The sequence below is a fragment of the Chlamydotis macqueenii genome, chromosome 8 (genome assembly GCF_036417535.1).
Source record: "Chlamydotis macqueenii isolate bChlMac1 chromosome 8, bChlMac1.mat, whole genome shotgun sequence".
NCBI lineage: Eukaryota > Metazoa > Chordata > Aves > Otidiformes > Otididae > Chlamydotis > Chlamydotis macqueenii.
The window spans coordinates 36165586-36179935 of NC_141563.1; the positions used below are offsets into that span (position 1 = coordinate 36165586).

Consider the following 14350-nt stretch of genomic DNA (forward strand, 5'->3'; position numbering starts at 1 on the left):
CGAGGTTTATCCTTCAGATTCCCATAATTCCTGCCTTTCCAATGGAAGAGAAGCAATCAGGCAAATGAAATGAACGGTACTTAGTGTTACAAGAACCAAGACGGCATGGGAAAAGGAAACATTTTAAAGCTGCAGGAAAACTTATGCCCAGTTTGTGTGTTTACACAGCCAGATTCAGCACTCCCATATCAGCTCAGTAATATTTAGTGTTCCATGAAGTTTGGGGAACACAAAATTGGGATCAGGGCAGGAAAGAACTTTAGAATTGTAAATATGAAAGTACACTGGTTCATGAGGCTCAAACACAGACTAAATCCACTAATTCCAGTGGAGTTACACAGATGTTCAGGTATTTTGCTGAGTCAGGGAGCAGTGACAAAGCAAGAAATCTTCATTATACATTTATGTATTACTGCAATTGTGTGCGGCTCAGGTTATCTTAACTGGTGAATTATTAATACTGCAGACATCGTAACTCTCTGCAAAGAAATGTCAAGTAACAGAAAACTAAACCTGGAAAACTAGCAAATAGGGTTTTTTTTCCTTCTCATTAGCCCTCTCCAAATGTTTTATAACATGGGACAGATCCTGAGAGGCTTACCAACTAGCACAGGAGGTAAACCCAGCTTTGTGCTAACTTATTTGTATATGGTGTTCGCTCTTCTCTTGAAAGAAACCTCATCATCCCACTCAAATAAAAAAAAAAAATAAAAAAAAAACCAGCACGTGTATCTGCCAAATACCAGGGTGGCAGATCATCCCTCTAGATGAATCTCAAGACAGTCTCTCCCACCCGTCCTTCCACTTCAAGTGGTTTAAGAACTCACCAAACAGACCCTGGGCAAAAGTTTCCATCCCAAGACTACCTAACAGGCATATTTCTTCTACAAGCATTGACTTATGCGCACAGAAGGACATATCACTTCTGATACCACCGGGCCTTGCCACTAAGAATTACAGAAAATCCATATACTCACAACACCTCTGCGCAGCTTCAATGCACAGCTCCTCCGAGGTAAACTCGCCACTGGTGTAACAAATGGGATTTTTATCTTGCAGGTAGAAAAGTATTTCTAAACCCTGGTGCTGAGCTTCCAGGTTTACTTCGCTCTTCTTTGTGCTCCTCATTTTTGCACAGAAAGCCATGGCTTTGCAATCTTCTTTCACGTTTAGATACTGAAAGTGGAGGGAATATAGTTAAGGAAAATGTGAAGAAGAGTTTGAATACCTGTCAGAACACAAATCTGTTGCTTAAGGGAGGCTACTGCACGCTATCATGGGCTAGACACAGCATTTCTCAAAGTCTTCACATTGATGACCTCATTATTCAAAATCAGTACTTTTCACAAATGAGGGGAAAAGTGAAAAAAGAAATGTCAATGATTATTCTGTTTCTGGTAACTTTGTTCCAAATAATTCCCTTCTGTTCCAGTGGTTCCACAACTATTCTAGGTGGTTTCTCTTCTTACTGTAACAGCATAACTTTCACATCCTTGAGCACTTAACTGGCTGAAAAACATATACTTGAGGCTGGGTAATATAAACAGCACGATTTATATTTCCTTTTAAAAAAAAAAAAGTTAGCTTCTCTTTTTAGAATTTCTCTAACAGCTAAATATTTCTGATAGGTTTTCTCCCCTCTCACCCTTTGTTTTTTAAACTCCTGATACTTAAATGAGTCATGGTGAAACAAGCTTTATTGGAGAGTTATTTTTTATTATCACTTCTCTCTCTCTCCAGAAGGAAAGAGTAGCACTAAGCAGGTTTCATGCAACAGCTTTCAGACTGGTGAGAATGCATACAAGACAGCTCTGACTCAAAAGAAAACGTGTGTTGCATTTTATACCCAGTGCTGAAACAGAAAGAGTGGGAAGGAAATACGTGAACACACACTCCAGGTATTATACGGTCTGTGTTCCATGTTTTACTAAGCTTTAACTCAATTAAAAACAAAAGCCCAAACCATCAATTCTACAGCTTATGAAAATAATCCGCCCACCGAAAAACAAACAAAGCCAACCTCAAAAGCCAACACACCTGCATTTATGTGACTGTCTGATCCTCTACGCAACTGAAATGGATTATCTTCACGCTCTCCAACAGCAACTTGACTCCAGCTAAGAAAAAAAAAAAAAAAAAAAAATTGTCAGGAACGGCTTTGTACAGTTTGAGGTACAAAATATAAGGTTAGGCTGAAAAAATGCTACTTGCAATCTGAGGGAATCTTTCCATTAATATAACGCAGATCCAGATCTAGCCTCAACCTCTAAGAGTCTACGCAAGTCTACTGATTTCTTTTGACTCTTTGGGTGCACCAGTTGAGATGCAAACAAAAAACTCTTTGTTTTATTATCCTTTGCTCTCTGAAAGGTACAGAGCCTTAGGTGGGTGGCAGAAAATAAGGAAGCTACTCAAGGGAGTACCACTGCACGGGTCACGTATTGCTCTCACGGGAACCTTGCTCACAAGGAGTGCAGCTCGAGACTTCAGCGCCTTCAAGCAGCGGCGGCACCTCCCAAGAGCAGGCACCTTCCAAGAGCCTGCTTTTTTTTTTTTCTTAAGCCTTATTAAAAACCACAAACCACCTCAGTATTCTGGGGCTGGTTTGCAAAACTACTCCCACCCAAAGTTACCGGTTATCCTTATCACCTGAAGCAAATCTAGAAAATATCAATACCATCTTTTTTTAATGGCAGGCATGACAGTGCCTCTGTCTGAAGTACTGTCTGATGCCAGAGCTACAAAATCCACAATACGCTACAGGAATACTTAGGAAGCGGGCATTGGTAAGAAGCCTCCTTAGTCCCAGTCCTGACGGTGGAGCATGGAGCACCAGTGAAAGAGTTGGCATGCTTGGAAGGCACGTCTGTATGTCCCTTTCCAAAGGTAGACAGGCCGCTCCCCTCCCACTGGCATGGGAATAAGCCAGATGAGGAAGGAGTCTGGACTTCTTGAAGAGAAGAAGGATGTGGGACTCTGGTCTGCATCTCCAGAGAGACTCCTGTGCTCTGGCAACAGTCCCGCGTCACTGTCCATCAGCCACAGCTCCACACTCCCAAGGGGAAACCATTCCACTTGTTTCTCCTGGGGCAGTCACTAATTGAGTGTGACGGTAAACTAGATGTGATAACGTGTGTCTAAACTAAACATGACAGTATTGCTGCTTTGGTAAAGGTCGCCCATCGCTCATCTGAGGCAGAAAGCCTCCTCTATCTATATTCTCCATCTCTCCTTTTCCTCTTCTTCCCTATCTCCGCCAAAGCGTACTTGAACTAAATCTGTGTTGTTTTTGCTGCATTAGGCCTTAATCTGATACAGCAGAGCTTCAATAAACACGGCTTTACAAGCCTTAGGCTTGGTCTGGAGAAAGCCTGACACTACCGCACAAGCTTCCCTTGTGCTTGGAAAGCGCCCAGCAAACATGATACTATTCTAGAAAAAAAATAACATTTAACAGCACAGCATACATTTACAATTAAACAGCACGTTCCTGCCATCCGTGCCACTTTAATGCTAAATTTGAGCTTCCAGACACATTCCTTCGGCAATAATATGGGGAAGAAGTAATTGAGAGCATGATTACTGGAATATGCCGACAAGCCAGTAATTATTTCTGCACAGCACCAGAAAATTTAAACGCAAAAGGATAAAGATACTAGCTTTAATCTAATTTAAAACACTCCCTTTTAAACAACCTATCTTCTAACTGAAACTCAAGACATTTTAATGTCTGTGCGGGCATAATATTAAAAAGATTGTCCAGACATTTTAAAACATGAAGCAAAATATAAAACCATTGCCTTCTTGCAGATTCATAAACCAAAATAGTTGCTTTTCAACATGGCGTTCTTTGGTTTTGCTTAACAGCTCACACTCTTGTTTCTAATCACAGCAGCCATTCTCAGAATACAACAGAACCTTAAGTGCTGCTTCATTTACAATACGCTTCTGGGGACGAACCAAACAAACCAGTGTCCAATCTCTAACTTACTACTTATTAATGAGTTTTCCAGGTACTCCCATGCTCAGTGTCAGGAATTCACCTTTTTAAAAACACACCTTAATCTTCCAAAAAGTCTGCGCTGAACAAGACAAATTCCTGCTCTGCCTTAGGAGCAGCATCTCTCACCAAGTCCTACACAGAAGTATCACCGTACGCGCAGGTCACGGCACCCGGTGACAGCTGGGACGGTGTTACGGCAACTCTTTGCTCCTCCAGACCCCGCAGGCACGTACAGGCAGCCACGCGACTGTTCCCCGCCGTGCAACTGTGTCCCCCGTGCGAGGCTCACGCCAGTCCCATGTGCGTGACTCAGAGCTCCCCGCGGCCAGCGCAGTTTGGTCTCCTGCAATCTTCGGCATCACATTACACAGCCCTCATGCTTCATCTCTGAAATCTGAAGGGGATTTTTATCCTTTGCCACTTAAAAGGTCTCCGAGCCTCAGTGGAGCCTCCTGCGTATCATCCCCCTCCCTGGTGAGTGTTTCCCTGTTGAACTTACAGATGTACCCTTTCTCAGACTGCATTTCCCTTGGCTTGTGCCACGCTCCACCGGTCTCTTCCTGCGTTAAAAAATCCACTTTCCCCTGCTCATCCTTGCAGCGTCTCTCAAAGCTGAACCCATCCTCTCCAAGCAGCACTACTCCAGGCCACGCGGCGCAGGACGACAGGGATGCACTTGGTCTCTTCTGGCAGTAGCCTCACTGACAGGACAGCATTTGCTTTTTTTCAAAGCACATTTTCTCTTCACCCGATTTCTGTTTCTCAGGGTGGAAACAGTCTTTCGCAACGCATGCTGCAAAATATTTAGGGGAAGGCAGGATAGCTCTTCTCAAGGTACGGCTCTACACCGTGAAAGCTGATGCATTACAGCCTTTTGAGCGCTCCTCAAAGCAAAGGATTTCTCTGATTGTTTAAAATCCTGATCAATCCATACACGCATACCCGCCACCTTCATAAAACGCGGTATTTCCGTCACAGAGGAACTCAGCTGGGCAGCGTGAGCAAATCCCCAGCCCGGTGCACCACCAGCAGAGGGGGACAATGACTCATCCTTTGCACAAGGGTTACAACCACAAACTCGGTGATTTTGGGCTCACACAGGCACAAAACCAGACCCATGCACCCACAACTGCCAAAACTCACATGTCATTTCTTCGGAGAAAGTCAATGAACCAATCTGGGGCCATAGAAAGTATTTTTTTTTCCTCATACACGGATGAGACCCTCATAGGATTTTGGTATCAGAAAGGTGAAAATTTAAAAAATAGGGAGAGGGAATTCTAGAAGGCAGATTGTTCAAAATCAGCCTGTTTCTAGTTTAGCTATTAAACCACTCCATATCTGGAAGACAACAGTATTTGGTAAAAACTCAAGTTCCTGCCACGACTTGCCACAGCCAAGATCTCCTCAGTAAAAGCAGAGTGGTTTAAGCCGAGTAGCCCCAGCATTTCTACAGGAAAAAAAACAAATGTTCAACATTACTTGCTAAACAATCCTGTATGCCTCCAAAATCAAGGAAAGAAAAGGCAGGAGGATAACTTATATACTTTAGAAACTATTTGCAAATCTTCCTTGAACCAGAAGGAAACCCTTGGTTTCCACTCATAGAACATTTTAACAGGCAAAGAGAAAACACAAAGCTCACACAGGTTTGGAGAAGAAACTCCCTGGCGCGCTCCCACACTGCGTCCGAGGCAAACCCGCGCACTGAGACCTGCTTGGATTTAAATTGTTTCCTGCTCGTTTTGGGGAGTTCTGACAGGAAAAGGAGACTCTGGCCGGCGCTACTACACCTCAGCCCCCGTGCTGCCCACGCTTCCACCAGAAACAAAGATCATGGAAGCCAGATGCAAAGATGGAATGTCTGTTTTGCAGGCAAAAGTCCCTAAAATGTGAGGAGAGGAAAATCCCGGGCAAAATCCGATCAAACCAGAACTCTGTTTGCAGCACCGTTTGCAAGCTCTTCCTCTTTTTCTTCCCCTCTTGGCCAATTTAGTTTCTGGTTTCACGACAGGGATAGATCCAGGGGATGTTTACGACTGCTTATGCCAAGAAACTAACAGAAAGGCTTTCCTTAAGTGTGCAGGGCATGTCATTTTTGTAGGATTCATAGGTCGTGTCAGCCCAAAAGTTGTCAATTTTTTTTTTTCAACGTGCCAGTAAAGAAACTTGTCAGAGCCCATACAGCATGTAATCTAGCATAACCTACTAGAGACTCATTTAAAATTACACCAGGCGCTCTACTTAACTTCATAAATTTTAACAAGAGAAAAAATATGATAGCAAACAGTGATGAAACAGCAGATTAAAATCCCAAATCACTGAAGGGGCCATCGCACCGCTGACCAACCACCCTCCTACAGCAGCCCTGGGAAGGAACGATGACCACCGCAGGTGGACCAGCCTTGATTAACTAAAGCTCACTGGAAAGAAAAAGGTAGAAATTTTTTAAAGAAGTTTAAAGTAGAGGCTCAGTGCCTCCCTCCCTGCTGCCAACGGTGCCCATGTCTTCTTCGGACCTGTGGATCTGCTCACTGCGCTAACTCAGCTCTCAACACTCCCATTCACCAATAACAAATAATTTAAGGATAACTAGAACACCTACTATCAGTGCTTTTCTCTGGGGATGGTTTTTCCAGTCATACTGAAGGAAAAAAAGCTTTTAAAGTATTATTTCTGGAAACTGAAGAATGCAAACGCATGGCAGAACGACGTTGACTTTTTAACCGTATGTGGGTCCTTTCTGTGCACATGCAATATTTCATCATCTTCATGTACGCGATCACATGCTATTTTTTTTCCACAGGACTCTTTCGCTGAATGTGCAGTTCAGTATTTATTTTATTTTATTCTTTTATTCAGAGCGATCTCACCACAGGCTGTTTACTTCTGCCCCAAACCCAGAATTACTAATTCCCCTTGGGTTTTTCTGTAGTATTCATTCTGCGACATGAGTGATCTGTGTTGTAAAACTGCGTTTTAAAAATCAGGCTGAGAGAAGACATAATGGAAATTTTCAACAAAAACAGTTAACGTGCAGCAAACTTCTTAAGAACTGAAAAATAGCGTGTATATGATCGGGTATGTCAGCCAGCCTTCATTATTCACATGCTTGTATTAACAGATATTATATAGTTCCATTTTTAGCAGTCTAGCTCCAAAAAGCAGAGGAGGCAGACTGCTGTCACGTTCGCTTACCGACGGCTTTGGACTGGACCCAACGCTTTATGAACCCACTCTACTCACTGTGGCACTACAAGGAATAACTGTGCTTGCTTCCTGTGCTTTTCCAACGCAACTGCAGCTACTTCTCCGAATTTCGTGACGTGTCACTGATGTGGAAAGAAGTTTTTCGGCTCGCTCAGAAAGCTGCGTGTTAATTTACCACCTGCATTGTCCCATCGGCAATGGCTGTTGCAGAAGGGCGAGCACGCACACCCACACAGACTCACATTTTCCTGTGTTAGCTGATCTTTCCAGCCTGATGTTCCTTTGGATAAAGACTGGGCTTCCAGGAAAACAGGAGAGACCATAAATTTTTATAGCTTGCTTCTAAACTATAAACGTGTACCTAATTCTTTCTCACCCACCATTTCTGGTATAATAACAACTTTAAGTGACACAATTCCTGAGAAGCCTAATACAGAATCACAGAATGGTTTGGGTGGGAAGGGACCTTCAAAGTCCACCCAGTCCAACCCCCCTGCAAGGAGCAGGGACATCTCCAACCACATCAGGTTGCTCAGAGTCCTGGCCAGCCTGGCCTGGAATGTTTCCAGGGATGGGGCACCCACCGCCTCTCTGGGCAACCTGGGCCAGTGCTCCACCATCCTCAGTGTAAAAAAAAATTTCCTAAAATCTAATCTAAATCTACCTCCCTCTATTTTAAAAACATTACCCCTCGTCCTATCACACCAGGCCCTACTGAAGAGTTTCTCCCCATCTTTCCCGTAGCCCCCTTTAGGCACTGGCAGGCCGCTATAACGTCTCCCCGGAGCCTCCTCTTCTCCCGGCTGAACAGCCTCAGCTCTCTCAGCCTGGCCTCACAGCAGAGCTGCTCCAGCCCTCTCAGCATCTTTGTATCATATCCTTGTATTATCTTCTTCTATCCTTTGTATTATATCCTTGTATAGCCAATACTAACCACTTATCAGCAAAAGCGGCATCAATTTCCTTGGAGACAAATATGTTCACATACCAAGCTTCAAGCCATCATGGAAACCTACCAAACAATGACATGATTTTTATGTAATTACCATGTAGCCAATACTCCAAGACCTATTACATGCAAACTAGAGGAAAGTTGGGGTTTATTTTTTTTTGTTTGTTTGTTTTTTTTTTCACCACAAGCCAACCATCTAAAAAAGAACTTTATTACTCAGACTGATGCTAACCGGACTGAAGGGGGATTCCAGTCTTAGAGAGATTGACACGGACAATCTTTTTATTCCTGCCTGGGGACACAGCACTAATGATCTTCTTCCTTCCTTTATGATCTCCTCCACACCGCTTACCTACGTTCCCTCTCCATGCCTGCGCTAGCGTGCCACTAGCACCTTTCAGACGTTATGGAAGTTCTCTGGCAAAGAGCCACATCATCTTCCCAGCAATGAAGCAGATCTTCAGGAAACGTGGCCTCTTCCTGGTGGCACTGCACTGATTTAAGGGCTTTCCTGAAGTTCAGTTCAGATGTGTGCAAAACCTTTCAAGAAAATCAGTCGGTGCGGCAAAAACCTCCAAATCCACGTTTTCTTGGAAGAGAAAGCATTAAGGGTGTGCAAAGCTTGTTCCTTCTGAGCTTAACTGGCAAGTGATCCTGATCAGGTCACTAGAACTGGATGGGGCAAGACTACGCATGTGCTCTTCATGCTCCAGTTAAAAGCTAGAACTTCAGTGAAATCTAATATAGTGTGCCTCACAACTGCGGCAGGCAGAGCGAACACGGGGTCACGTACAGCAGCTCCGTTAATGCACGGTAACTCTTTCAACCCAAGAGTCTTTGGTTGTACACTCAAGTCTTAAGTCACCACGGCACTTGGGTGTACGAGAAGGTGCTGAAGCCCAGGGAACGGCTCTACATTTTCCCAGAGAGGAAAATACACTGCAGTCGCTGCACAGATCCATTAGAAAGGCAGGGGAGGAAGCAAATGCAGAAAAAAATGGAAGAAAAACCACTCCAACACATGTGACATTCTCTGCGAACTGGAAGAGCACAACAGGCTAATGTCATCATAAACTCACTGTGCCGTGCATGTACGTGGCAAGAGCAGCCACCTGGCCAGGATGTTGCTGGGGTTTAGGAGCACAAGAGGGATTCATCATCCAACAACGTGACAGGAGTTCTACAAAGCTTCAATACCTACCTTCCTCCTCCACAAAACAACCTAGTAATTCAAGGTCCCTTTGCTCCCTGAATATTTAGGAACTACCAGCAGTTTGCCCAAGCAGGAAAAGCCACCAGAAGGGAGATGAAGCACTTTCATTGTGCGTGCCTTCCAGGTGAAGGTCTGGAGAACAGCTCCTCTCTTCAACAAGATGGAGTAAGAAAGCTCACTTCACCCTGCTCTCCCAAGCCTTAGAATCTCAGCGATGCCACCATGCTGACATGCTTGGCGAAGACGGCCAATGTTTGGGGACTCGCTATGCATCTACAGGCTCTCCTCCACGTTCTCTTCACAAGTCAAGAGTTTTATAAGCCACAATCCATCCCATCTCCATCCTATTCACTTCACTGATTTCATCTGCTCAGCAGTCTGTGCATGTGGAGAAGAGATGAACCCCAGGTCCTAGAGATGTGCCACCCTGGCACCGCACTGCTCCACACTCCACATTATTCTGCTGGGTAATTATTTAGACAGAGTGTACCGGGGAGGGGGCTACTTGTACTCCCCTGCTGCAAAACCACTACATCACCTGTGGCATAATACTGAGACGATACATCCCTTCAGGTCCAACGACCATCTCCACAATCCACTGGTGCTCCTCAACACGGGAGTTCTACCTTTTACTTGCTTTTAAGGAAAAAGAAAGCTTAGATTTATTACGACAGCACCCGGATTTCTGACCATGTCCTAGCTCTTTAGTAAGAAACAAAGCAAAACAAGCAAACAGCTGACATCTAGCAAACTCAAAACTGTTGAGACGGCACAAGAAACACTATCAGCATGTCTCTTCTGCAAATGAGTAGAGGAGAAGGAGAAATTAAATGACGTGCCCACTTACCCAGGAAATCAGTGCCAGCACTGGTAACCAGCCTGGGTCTCCCACATACCGCTCTGCAGCCTCTAACACGAGAGGTAGAATTAGAAGCAGTAACTCCTCCAAATACCGACGGCCTGAGTAGGCGGATTTCACACAGGCTACAGCTTTCTAGAGAGTATGTAAAACGTGCAAAGGGGCTGGGACTTCTTGGTGACCACAGATGTCCTGCAAAGCTCCCCGGCTGTTCACAGACCACTGTAGCAAAGCTCCCCGCGCAGCAACCACACGGGGTCATTTCCCTCGTGTTCAGCCCTGTAGGCACTTCCTTGAGAGCAGCTACAGATGTTCTTAACCTTTTTCATTTTCAAATCGTATCACAAAATGGAGACTCCTGTCCCAGTTCTCTCCACCCCCTGCTTCCTCCTCCCCAGAGCCGGGCAGCACCGGCTGCGCTGAACAATGCTGGCAGCAAAGAGTGACCGCCAGCAAGCCCCACGCTCCATCGTCATCCTCTGCATCCCCCACCATCAGCCACCACATGCATGCAGGTCACCCGGCCTCAGAAGCAACAGGTGAGAGAGGTTTTGCTCCAGCAAAATGTCTTTACCCCAGAGGAAGAATTTGCCCAGTGTCATCCTGCAACAGGGTTGAGCGGCCCAGAAGCAGTTCTGGGACCCCAGCACCCCCCCAGGAGCAGGAATTACCGTTGGCAAAGAGCAACCTCAAGTTGGCCACAGTAGCCCTCAGAAGAACGAACTGAAATACTGCCACCTCTTTGCAGTCTACCTGGTTTAAAAATAAGTGTCACTAACTCGCTCCAATAAGCGCTTAAATCACTTATCAAGGCCTTGAACAGTTTTATCAATGTGGTCAACATCTACTCTGCATATGGCAAGACACGTGAATCCCCTAGATCACTTTAGTCACAAAAATTTCTGGTAGTTGTGTGCTTCCTGCGGTGGCTTTGCACTTTGGTAAGTGTTTTTTGATGGTTTGCCTTTTTCTTTTTTTTTTTTTTTTCTAATGTGGTGAGAAGATATTGTTAAAGTTCACTCCAAAGGGCTCACCATTTAAAACAAGTCATAAACAAAAGCAAACAAAACTTTACCAGTTCTCTCTGCCTTTCTGTTCAGAGCAAACCACCAACAAAGACATCCCCTAACCAACAAACATTCTTTCTACAATGCAGTTGCAGAACCATACAATTTCATAGCAAACTTGGGATTTGCTATCAACAGCATGAGCAGTTTGATCTTCAAAGTCTCTTAGCCCTCTTTTTGTTCCCTGCGCATCTTTTGTTCCGTTAAAATCACCCTGCTGTAGTGCTGGTAGCCCCAATACTGGAGCACCGCATGCAATTCTGGCTGGAGAAGGCATGGCCAGATGGTACAAAAACAGTTTCACAGTTAAAAATAGTGCCTCAACTGAAGCCCTTTCTGCTAGGCACTATATATATAGTTCCGACACAACGAAGTAAGAAGCTGAGATTTGAAGTGCAGAAATCTCTGTAAAGAGCAGGTGCTCTGGTAGCAGAGGAGGTGCTAATTGTAGCTGTGTGGTCCGTTAAGTCACAGCGCACAAACATCCGTAAAGGCTACCACACACTGTAAAACAGAACAGGAACGGAGCAACGAGAACAATTGCAACGGGATTTCACATCTGAGCACAGATCACTTCTAGTCTCACCGACAGGGCTCCAAGTTAATCCAATTTGGCAAAAACCTTTGAGGTACAGCCTTACATACAGCTACCAAATAGAAGTCACCAATATCTGCTGCCTCCTGTTCTCACCAAGCTCCGCTACCAGCGGCACATCTTTCTTTCAGTTAGCTCAACCTAACTGCACAGGTCAGCACATGGCTATGCTGCAACCAACACAATCACTGAAAAAAGAAAGAAAAACACACATCGTCACCAATTAAGAACTTTCAAGGTGCACCTCTATCCTTCAGGTAGAACCTAATTCCTGGAAAACCTGCTAGCTGGCAGTGTGAAACTCAGCAACAGGAAGAAATGGAGCTTCACTTCAGTCTTCCTCTCCCCTTCTTTTCTCCCAGCATAAGGGAAGGATACAGCGATACCACCTGTTAGGACTCACACGGCGTTCCTTCACTGAGAAGGACTCAAGGGACTCCAGCTGGTCCTCCTCCAGTGTGAAGCCCTACTACCATCAAAAACAAAACAAAACCAAACCCCTGAACCCCTGACTGTGCTTCCAGGTCTAGAAAGTTAGATGCACTCATCTAAAAAGCAGTATGACTTCTTCCTCTGCAAGATATGAGTGGCATTACGATTTCTGCTACAGCCTGCAAACTTCCACCCCCATTTGAAAACAGACAGTAGCTCCCCTCTCCACAACTGTAAGCAAAGAGCCTCCAGCTTTTCCTACCCATCCCACTGGCCACCCCATGCCACCGCACACCATCACACACCATGCAGACCACCAGAGCATCCTGAACAGCAAGCTACCAATACCTCAGTCTATGGGAAACTGCTCCTTCACATCAACCAATCGTTTCTGCTGCTTGTGAGATAATTTATAGGCAGACGTTCTCTCGCAAAAGACTTCGCAAGTGTTGCCATGGAAAGCCACAGCCATCTGAGACCAATTTACAGAAAGAAATGAGCTCTACAGTAGCTATGCCAATGCCACCCAGGGCTTTGAAAATCAAATACACTGACCTCCAACTGAAACCTATCTGATGAGAAACTAATGAAAGAGAGTTAGTCAAGGTAACGTTTCAACCTCGTCGTACTATACCTATTAACTACTATATTTTGAAGAAGCTTTTGCTTTCTCAGACACCGGGCTTCACTCTTCCCGCTACAGGGAATGGCAGTCACCATGTCTGGAAGTGAGAGACGTACTACTGTGCTTACCAGCGCTAAAGCAGTCGGCACATTGAGGGTAAATGTCCTGCGGTGGTAGATGTACAAGGAGGGGCTATTACTTAAAAACTGAAAGCATTCAGGTTAGTTAATGTTCCAATAAACAGTATGACAAAAATAAATAAATAAATGAATAAATCTAGATTTAGCCACACAGGTGCACAAAAGCCAGTTCAGTGGGAAGTGAATAATACGGAGTTTTCCAACCCAAAAAATTCCCATGGAAGGTTATTGGATTACACTGGTTCACTGCATACTGAAAAAAATGTTTTAAGTTTATAAAAGCTGGAGGACAATTACTAGCTTAGCACTTCACATTAAAACAGTCTAACGCACGGAAAAGGCCTCTGACAGTCCCAGCTCTGCCTTCACGAGTGACGTCTGGGGACAGGACCCATACGCTGGGACAAGAGACCTGCGTGCTCACACAGGATCTGCTCACCGAACTGCGAGGACCATGAGCGGCTCAAATGCTGCGTTTGCTTTTAGACATCGTCTGAAAAGCAAAGGCTGGATGCAGAGGTCAGCACACGTGTGAGCGGGTGGGCTTCAAAACAGGAATGGTCTCTGCAGATATTTTACTGTCACTTTAGCCAACGAGTCCTAATGTAATTTTCCAGACACTGTATTTTGTTATCCATGGATGCGGAAACAAACTAATGAGGCATATTTGGCTCAGTTACCCACCCTTTGATGGATTTTTCCTCAGCTCAGGTGAAATCTCACTGAACCTCATTCAAGGGGTTGCACCAGGGATGGGTGGTCAGGAGACGGCAGGGGGGGCCAAGGCAGCATCATGCCAATGTGCCAACGATTGCTTTCTCACACTGCACAGATTAATTCAAGGCATTAAATATATTTAAACAGCATTTGGTACCGCGTCGCACCAGCACAACAGAGACCAGAAGGAAGACCAGCCTCAGAAAGGGAAAATCAAAGTCAAGTTCTGACACTGCTATTTGAAGCAAATTGTGGTTTTTTAACTTAATTTAAGCAATTACTTCTCAACAGTACGGTATGCATCCACTGGCATGCTCATACCTGTGCATATTTTCCAAAGTACGTGTATGAGTGGAGATTAGAAAGATTTACTGCCCTGAGACATAATATTTAACAGGAGTGGAAAACACAGTTCTTTATTAACCATCTGTTGGGATAAACACACAGAACAATTACTTTTTATTATGGACTAATCACCAGAGTACACGTGTATTAATTATTAGCTGTAAACAATTGTTACCCCTCATAGTCAGAAGA

At 44.7% G+C, this 14350-nt stretch overlaps 1 protein-coding gene across 4 annotated transcripts in view; it reads right to left on the reverse strand.

Moving 5' to 3' along the window:
• The window catches only part of JAK1 (Janus kinase 1), a 59446-nt gene that overhangs the window by 26017 nt on the left and 19079 nt on the right, over window positions 1-14350 (reverse strand). For all 4 annotated transcript variants that reach the window (XM_086753021.1, XM_086753023.1, XM_086753019.1 and 1 more), the window contains exons 2-3: window positions 2038-2117; window positions 978-1176 (exon numbers count right to left, since the gene is read on the reverse strand). In XM_086753021.1, coding sequence (XP_086609147.1) covers window positions 978-1176; window positions 2038-2043 — 205 coding nt within the window. In that variant the 5' untranslated portion in view covers window positions 2044-2117. The remainder of the gene's footprint in view (window positions 1-977; window positions 1177-2037; window positions 2118-14350) is intronic.